The 9,821-nt window shown below is 38.8% G+C and overlaps 1 protein-coding gene across 5 annotated transcripts in view; it reads right to left on the bottom strand.

The window, feature by feature from the left end:
• NTRK2 (neurotrophic receptor tyrosine kinase 2) overlaps positions 1-9,821 on the bottom strand; it is a 205,584-nt gene that overhangs the window by 67,956 nt on the left and 127,807 nt on the right. The window contains exon 15 of one of the 5 annotated variants that reach the window (XM_032441164.1): positions 5,249-5,357. The exons of the other annotated variants lie outside the window; for them this stretch is intronic. Coding sequence (XP_032297055.1) covers positions 5,353-5,357 — 5 coding nt within the window. The 3' untranslated portion in view covers positions 5,249-5,352. Of the gene's footprint in view, positions 1-5,248; positions 5,358-9,821 lie in introns of those variants that run through there. 5 annotated transcript variants of the gene reach the window in all.

Below are 9,821 nucleotides of genomic sequence, written 5' to 3'. Positions count from 1 at the left end.
ATCCCAGCTATTACCCTGCTTCAGTATAGAGAATTTTAGCAGGAGAAGTTACACCAGAGATGTAGTGATTCTATAAAGATTGGGTTATTTAGGTTGAACAGTGTAGAAAAGGTACTAGCATCTTCCTCTTCTGACTTCACATTATGGTGGAGGAACCATTCAATCTATCATCTGTATGCCACTCCCATATAGAAGTCCATGCAGGATGCCAGCACATCAGCACATAACTCAACTAATCATTTTTTTTATCATTCTTATCTAGGGGCTACCAGCTTTCTCTCCTAAGAAACTTATCCAGTAGAAGTCATGAGCAAATGGAAACAACATGGAGAACAAATCAAAACTAAGCTTTAAGCAGAGCAAAGTTATGACTAAGTTCTAATGAAGTTAGAAAAGTTTAAACCAGAACCCTAGAAGTGAACATGGCTGACTTCTGATATACTTTACATCCTGATCTAAATGCTATGAGTCAAAAGTAATTGCTCAAAAAATCTCTCTAAGACTGAAGAAAATGATAATTATTAGATAAAAACTCAGCAAATTAATTTGTGTGGTACTGCAAGTACTTGTCAATGTACAAATACTTCAGAAAAGCAGAAGTTTTACATTAAGAAGTCAATTTTGTCCTGGAACCCTCCATCTGGATTATGATGGGCAACCTCATCTTTAGTAAGGTTGGTGCTTTTACACTGCTACTTCTAACATAAAATTTGTAAACCTTCTCATTTAGTTTTCAGCAACCAGTGCAAGTCATGCTATCTTCTAAATATACAGATCATTTGATAGTCACAAGCACCACTGCTACACTTAGTTTTCAACACCCCAACAATTTTTCCCCTCATATCTATCTCCAACAGCAGGAAGAGCAGCAGTCAGTTGAGGGGCAGGAAGGGTGGGAAACAGGGATAGAAATAACCAGTGACCCAGAAGAGCTTTCTGTTCTTCAGCTGTATTATACTCTATTGATCCTTTCATGCTCCATAGAGATCAGAGACATTTTATAATTACAATCATAATTAAATGCTGTCAGGGATTCAAGAGGACATCCCTCCTGAATATCTATAAATGCAATAGATATCACTTTAAAATCTATGAAACTAAATCAACAAACAGTTAAAGCTGCAGATACAAGGCTCTGCCATGCTGATCTCTACTTCTTCTGACTGAGGCCAGAGCTGAGCCCCCTCAAGAGTGAAGATAAAATTCCCTTTCCAACATGATGTTCATTTTCTTCGCTGTCATGATGAAATGCAAGAAAGAGGAAAAGCTTGAAGAACGCTCCTGCCTACTGAATTGCAATTAAAAAGATCCTTAACCAAACACATCTGCTTTTAACAAGCTAGGCAGTGTATCAAAAGCCCAGATCCTTTTGTTCCCTGATTCCAAATCCTGTAGTCATTCTGTCAAGGAGGGCAAAATCTACCAAGTGACTTTAATTGCTTGAACTTTGGAACAGTGCAGCTGAAAAAGTCTGCCTTAATTGCAGCATATCACCAACAGGCCTAACCTTTTGTCCTTCTTCTATTTCCTTTTCTTAATTCCACCCTCTCCTTCCTTCTCTTTGTCTCAAAGAGAGAGATTTGTTCACATCACTGTCTCACAGGGTCCCTCTTCTTACTAAAGCTAGTTACTGGCTATTGCTTGGATATGTGAGAGTTGTGGGCATTTGTACTTTCCCAGCAGTTTCTCTATTGTCTGAGCATGAATTATCTGCTTCATCTTTGTGATGTTGGTCCAGTTTTGTCCAGAATAGATGAGTTTTAATGGTAATTGTATCTAGGAGCTTATATTTATGATGACGACTGCCATGAGCAGAAGAGTGGTCACCCATAACAACATGCTTGCTGGCTTAAACAACATCTACATCTTCTCCACGTCCACATGAGTTATATTTGCTGCAGCAAAGCCTGGGCTCATACAACAAATTCTATGTCTATGTAGCAGCTGTCTTTTAAATGTATCAAGTAAAATGTTAAACAGTTTACAACTCACCTCCTTTGTTCTGTAATCTCACTGTAAGAGTATGACGTTAAGAGATTGAATATATTTATATTCTTTATATTTTTCAGTTGGTGAGTATGATGTACAGTATTGAAGTTTTTACAGTACATTTTCCTGACAGTTTGCTCCATCATGTTTCATTGGGTTGCAGAGGAGGGGAGAAGTGTTCATCATTTCCTATGAATTAAGCCATCTTTTGTGGAGTGTATTAAGAGCTGGCTGTTCAAATGACTGTGATTTTACTTTCAGTCATTATAAGGAATGCACAACTTAAACAGCAATGCACACCAAGAACTTCAATAATTCAAGTGTATCAGGATGAAGGATTGTTTATCTTATGCAATAATGAAAAGCTCTATAATTTTTTAAAAAGCAACAACCCAAAATGTAACTCCAAATACACTTATCAAAGACAAGGTTTTCTGCAGATTTGGTTAGATAATTCCTGTTGAATTACAGACTGTGATATACAAAGAAAACTGTGCTCATTGTTTTTGATTTGAATGTGCTCTAATGGGATTTGATCCCTGGCTTTCTTATCCTAATTACCCAGGGAGCAAACCTGCCATGCAAAGATTCAAGTTCAGCTCGGCACTGACACAGCTTCTGAGAATCTGCCTGCACAAAGCAGAGCAGGGAGTGAGGGACAATTTGTGACTAGCAGCTGCAGAGGAGTTATACCAGAGTTTGTAAATTAGCATTCCCTTTTCTTATTATAAAGTCTAAAGATGCAGAAAATATTTAAACCCAAGATTCTTATCTCTGCATTTTCATTTACATAATTGCCTCTTTTTCTTTAAAATGAAAACTCTCAGCATCAAGATATGTATCTGCATGCAGCTCTGTTCTTATCATTTCCCTGAATTTCTCTTCTCTTTCTGAGAGTGCCATCTGAAAAAGACTTCAGTCAGTAAGATATGAGAAATTCAGGGGACTATTTTGACACATTTTCTGCAGTCTGCTGAAGTACTCTTTTACTATACAGCATAAAATAGTCTCTCAACTTTCCAAATGTCTCCCAGCATGGCCTTTGGCTGCAGCCATGGAAGAATCCAAGTTCTGAGAAGACAGTTCTTGATATGGTTTACCTAACATGCGCTGTGGATTTTAACGTGTATGTCTGTACACAATATATCCATAGTGAAAGATCAGATAGAGCATAACAAAATATTTCTCAGATTGCATGGGATGACTGATCTGATGAGACCAGACATTCACCGTGGGTGGTTTCAGACTTTTATATATGACAAAAAATAAATACTATATACTCAGGCACAGTCTGTCATAGAACTACAGAATGTCTTGTGCTGGAAAGGACTTTAAAGACCATCCAGTTCCAATTCCCTGCTGTGGGCTGTATAGCCACCTATCAGGTCACGCTGCCCAGGGCCCTATCCAGCCCAGCCTTGAATTCTCCCAGGCATGGACAAAAAAAATAATGTTCAAAGTTTTCTCATTGCTCTTTCAATTATTAAGGAAAATAACTGGTGCTTTTTTGTGTTGGTTTTTTTGTTTGTTTGTTTGTTTTTGTATTTTCACTGCAAAGAAAAGCTGAAACTTTAAGCGTTTCTGAAAGAGATCCTTTCTTCTGTACTGTCTTTACTCTTCAGCATGCTGCCACTTCAGGGTTCTCTAAAGTGCAAAAGAATTGTAGCCTTAAAATGCAAAGCAACATTTTGACAAAAGTGCACAACTCAAACAACTCCGGTGAGGAAACATGCCAAATCAGAATGCATAATGCAAAAGTTTTTCATGAGTTAAAGAAGAGCCACCTGGTAGCAAGACAGAGATTCTTGGCAATAGCTGGATTCAGACCAACTTTCAGAAGAGCTCCCTGTACCTTCAAGGAAAGCACAGCCTTCTTCTCTAGAAGCAAAAGCTAATAGGAAAAATAAATACTTTCTTTAAGCAGGCATGCATGAATTTGAGGCTTCAGAATGGGTACCTACAACACATCTCCAAGATGAGGTCTACAATTTACTGTGCTTGAAACCATACCTCAATGAAAAAGCATACCTAATGTCTCCTCCCAGCACAAGGTATAAGCCTGAAAGCAGTCTACTACACTGCTGAGCTCAGCACAGAGCATTTGAGCTTTGCTGCTTGTCCTTGCAGGGGACGCCTGTAGCAGCCAAAGAGGCACAGCTTGTGAATCCAGCATCTCCTGGGAGTGCTGGAAAACTCAAGTTGAAGTCCACTTATGGATGGGGAACTTGCTTCCCCAGCTGCAGAGCAGAGGTAGCAGAAAGCAGTCACCTCCTCAGCACCATTGTTTCTGGAGCACTGAGGGAGTCAGAGCATGGCATGACTACTGCCACCAGTACTCCACAGTAATGGTCACCAGTACCTTTTAATTGCTTCTGAACCCTCTTCTCTGCTCACCTTATCCAGAAAGCTTTGGTCAAGGGAAGACATTAGTATGCTGATCATAACATCCAAAAACCTGGCTAACACTGCTTTGTATCACACAGAGAATATCTGCTAATTTATTACACAGGACTGGCATTTGAAAAAGGACATCAATTTTTATGTCCTAGACTACAAGACAACTTCCATGTGCTGGATGATTTGGAAGAAATGTACTGTATAAGGATTATTAGATACTTACTTAGTGAAGAGTTTCTAATCTATACAGTACCAGCTGTTTTTACTTGTCAGAAAAATTACTACTGATATGTGTTGCAGAAATTTGTCCATTTCCAAACTGTGCAGATACAGGAAGCAAAATAAGGTGAGAGTTTGCAATCCAAATGATGGTACAACTAATTTGATTTCTACCTAAACATACAGCACTACTGTGCATTTCTGGCAGCACAAGCAAGATTTACAGCTCAGAGCACCACATGCAGTTTAAAACACTGTCAGTCCTGGAAGAAGAAACTCTCTCTAATGGGGGAACTTCCATTTGTAAATTAGGGGATGAAAAACTAAGCTCATAAGCTCTTGCCTGGCTCTTTACCACCCAAGATGGAGTTCTTCAAGCTTTCCCACATAGTCCTGTTCAATGAATTTCTGTCTGGAGGTAATCTTATTGCTATTCCAGTCTCAACAGCCACTTGAGTGGAGACTGCAAATACAGAAAAGCAGTTGCTTTTCTTCTGAGGAGAATAAAACAGGGACAAGACAAATCAGGTCCTCCAGCACGAGCAGTCAGAGCAAATCAGTCATTTATTGTTCTTTCTTTGCCAAAAGCTGAGACTGAGGTTCTTTTATTTCTTTTCCATTTGTTTCTTCTTCCTTTCCTCCCTTCTTTGTGTGGGACACATTCCCCTCAATGGATATTGTTTTCATTTTTGTTGTTGTTGTTGTTTTGTTGTTTGTTTGTTTGTTTTTTAAGGCAGCCACAGGCCTTCAAGCTGTGGGCAACAAAAAATGAGAGCACATCCTTGAAAGGCAGACTAAGAAACCAGATCTTAACAAATCCTAAGCAACACACAGAAATGCAAGAAGCTGTGTGGGGATGGTTTAATCCCTGAAAGATTCTAACAGGCATTGTAGCTGGTAAAAGTACTTGTAATGGCTGTCCAAAATCATGTTAAATCTGCATTTGAAGTTACATTTGTCTTCTCACTATCCAAACTTGGGCACAAATAAGTGCATGAAAAAAATATTCCATTCTTTCTTTCCAGGGAAACAAAGAAAGGTGGGAGGAAGGAGGAGAGGAAAGATGTGACTTCATGAAGACAGTTTCCTGACTCCTTAAGTCTGACTCCAAAACTCTGTTCAAAGGATCCTCTTGGAGATGGAGAGTCTTCTCCTTCTCCGTGACATATACACTCACTGTCATTCTATTAAATAGAGTTTCAACAAACAGATTTAAAAAGCATTTAGGTATTTAAAGGAGAAGCAATCATTTACTGGAATTGTCCAAAGTATTAAGCTGTTCAAGTGCTTTTCAGAAAAGGAGTTAGCTGTTGAACTGAATACTTCAGCATAATACCTTTGAGATTTTTCTTTCATATGCCAAGCTGATATTTGAGAATGGTACTTGGATTACCATAATGCATAAATTAAAAATAAATAAATTAATTAAAAACAACAATCAATCCTTAGAGAGATAATTGGTTTCATAGAAATACACTGCAATTTAGAGAAATAGTCAATAATTAATGCATATATTACACACATTATTTTCTAAATACAAACAATATCCCCATGCAATATGTTTTTCATTTAAATGTTTATGTTTAATTGCCCCCAGAAGCTAATGGGTAAGTTGCTAGCTAGAGGTACTGCATAACTTCTCATCAATAGAACTTCAGCAATTTCAGACCTTATTGCAGGGTCCTGACTTCAGTCATTTGACACTATTTCCCCCTGCGGGGGTTTTATACTTCAATCACAGTGATTCCCTAGCAATCTGCAAATAATAGCCTTCAATTATTATAGGAATTGATGAGCTAGAGATAAGACCAAGTAAGTGTTTACCTCATACCAGATCCGTATGCCTCGTGCCTTAATCAGTGTACTGGCCTTTGAAGAGTGATAACCTGTTCTCTGTGGAATGTCCTGCTCAACCACCTCATCAAGTGCTAAGAAATTCTTACCAACCCTCACAGCCTGGGAACTTCTGTGATCAATGACTGCCTGTCTCTCCTTGCATCCCTCAGCCATAGCCCCAGTAAGTCTGCACTTCTGGCAGAGTGAACAGCTGCTGCCAAGAAGCCTTTGCTTCTGTTCAACAAATCCAAGTAAAACTAGCTTAAAGGAGAATGTGAAAGGGAGGACTCAAAAAGATGACCATAAAGATATGCTTTAGCAGTTAATGATGGAAATGTGTTGCTGGATTTCAGATGTACCATAAAACACGAGCTCAGGCATCCAACTATACATAATATATGTCCAAACTAACTTAACACCTCTTGGTGAAAAATAAAATAAAACAAAACAAAATAAAATAAAATAAAATAAAATAAAATAAATCAACCATATCACTTTCTCTGACTACTGTTTGGAAAAGCAAGGAGCCTATTGAAAGATTTAATTAACAACTTAATGCTGAAAGACTGATTTGAATTATATTACAGAATATTTCAGAGTATTACTGACCACATTACTTTAATCTCTGACAGCACTTAAAAAATCTGCTACATTTCCTCTGCTTCTCACCCATCCTGTGTCCACAACACATGAATGCAGCAAAGCCTGAGAAAATGAGGAGTTCCCCAGCAAACCCCTGACAGAATGAAACCAAACATACTCAAATCTTACAAATTTTTATGCCTCTTTTTTTTATTTTTTTCCAAAAACAATCAAGCTGCACAGAACTTAGACTAGGATAGTCAGGGAGATCAGACACCCCAGAATAGTTAGAGAGCCTTTCTCTTTGTAGGTGGAAATGGAACAAAGGAAGAAGCATAGGCTTTCCACTTTCCAGCTGCACTGAACCCCCCTCTGAAAGGACATTATGGAGAAATAACCCTGATGAAGAAAAGGGAGGGACAGAGAAGGTGAACTAAACCTGGGTGCATGAGCTGATATGCAAGCCAGCACACCTTCATGCATACACAGAAACATGTAAATAGGGGAGTCCATGCATATTCAGAGCAGGCAGCAGACCTTTCAGCAGATCTGGTGTGTATAAAAGATTGATCTGTGAGTGAGTTTGTGTTCAGAGCTAACTGCATTTTACACGTTCACATTTTTTAATAATGATTCAACTGCCTGGTGATGAAACTTGAAAAAATAAAAGTAGGATTTATGATATTATTTTGGCTGTAAAGTTATTTGATTTAGTTCTGATTTTCTCTTACTTCAGTATTCATTAAACCTAATATCTAGAAATATTTATATATTTGTATTTCTTATTTTATTGTATTTATTCTGATTGTATTCTTATTTACATTATCTGGCTTTTCTTGCAGCTGTATTTCTTATTTAGCCAAAGCTTTCACTGACACAAAGAATAAATCAAAGGTCTAATCCCACTTCTATTCCCAACTTCATGATAAATAGGTTTTCACAATGGATTACAGTTTTCCCATTCACCTTAATTATAAGTACTACCCATTTAAGCTCTGTCATGTTACCTCCCATTGTACTTCTACATAAATATTCAGGTTTTCATCTATAAAAACAACATTCCTAGGACTTACTATGCAGCACAGAGTCTGAAAGGCATAATTTAATCATTACAACATAAATGGAGCTATTTGTCATCTACATATTACTGATTTAGCTACATGTTTTGGTGCCAAAACAGCATATGCATTTCTTTCTGATACAGCTGTATTGTCAAATGACAAAGTGAAGGTAGTGATGCTACTGAGATTACACCTACAAAAAAAGTGCTATTTTGTTATTTTTCATCTTGACTAATACCTCAATTGCAAAGAATGTTTATGTAAGTGTTGAATTGCATTTCAGTTTCTGTAAGGTCCCTAAGTAGGCTTTTCACATGAAGCTTACAGTAGTGCCCGATGCTGAAAGTGCCTTTCAGCACTCTGCTATGCTTAACTGATGTAAGCCAGGCAAATTTACGCAAGAAAGTGCACACTTTTCCAGAATGGTGGCACTGAGCACTTAAATGAGAGTGCACGTCTCATGCTTTCATTTCATTTTCCATCTTTGAACACATTGAGTTGAACTGTATTCAACAGTGAGCTCTTGCAGCTCAGCAGGCCAATGGTATCCTGGACTCCATCAGAAGAGGGGTGGCCAGCAGGGACAGGGGGGTGATTGTCCCTCTCTACTCTGCCCTCCTGAGGCCCCAGCTAGAGTGCTGCATCCAAGTCTGGGGCTCCCAGTGCAAGAAAGACAGAGAGCTGTTGGAGAGAGTCCAGAGGCAGGCCATGAAGATGATCAGAAGGCTAGAGCACTTCCCCTGCAAAGACAGGCTGAGGAAGCTGGGCTTGTTCAGCCTGGAGAAGAGAAGGCTGCAAGGAGATCTCATTTATTAAAAACAAGGTTATAAAAAGGAAAAGAATCAACCTGGGTAGACAGTGATAGGACAAGGGGGAATGGTTTAAACTCAAGAAGGGAATGTTTAGATTGGATGTCAGGGCGAAGTTCTCTACAGAAAGAGTGGTGAGGTGCTGGAATAGGCTGCCCAGAGAGTCTGTGGTTGTTCTGTCCCTGGAGGTGTTCAAGACCAGGTTGGATGGGGTCCTGGGCAACCACCTGGTCTAGCACCAGATCTGGTTGGTAGTCCTTCCTAGGCAGGCAGGTTAGAACTTGATGACCCTCAGGGTCCCTTCCAACCCAAGTCATTCTACGACTCTATGATTCTTTGGATTTTATTTTCTCAGATCTCCTTCTCATAGCATCTGCTGTTTAGACAGAAATGTGTTTCTTGCACTGTACTTCCAGGTGATAAAATACATTATTCATAAATTACAGATCAAAGTTCAGGCTGCTGTTCCTGTGGTTGCATTTCCAGCAGCATGACTCCCAGTGGAAACTGGACCTTCTGAAAATGTAACTGCTTGCCTTTTTTACAAGATATAAATGGCTTTCATGGTCAGATCAACAGAGCAAAACAAGTAACTTCTGGGGAAAAAAATGACTTTGTTCACCTCTACATTAAATGAGGAAATAGTCCTTTCCTTACAATGCTGGATTTTTATGTAGGTGAACATCCATACTGCTCAAGTTAAACGTTCAGCCTTTGGGAGAATGTTTTCTATTTGCTTAAAAGACAGAAGGGAAAGAATGTTTACTGAGACTCAGAATTCAGTGTTAAAAAGTCTAGATTCTCACAACTTTACTTATTCCCTGTAACATTTCATTTGTTGGACATAGGAACAACATGACAAAACTATTCGGAAAAATAGCTTCAGGCTCCAGGAAGACCTCATTGTGGCCTTCCAGTCCTTGAAGGG

Source organism: Coturnix japonica, chromosome Z (genome assembly GCF_001577835.2).
Source record: "Coturnix japonica isolate 7356 chromosome Z, Coturnix japonica 2.1, whole genome shotgun sequence".
Lineage (NCBI taxonomy): Eukaryota > Metazoa > Chordata > Aves > Galliformes > Phasianidae > Coturnix > Coturnix japonica.
The sequence above is the reverse complement of the archived record's forward strand: the minus strand, read 5'-3'. Positions and strand labels throughout refer to the sequence as shown.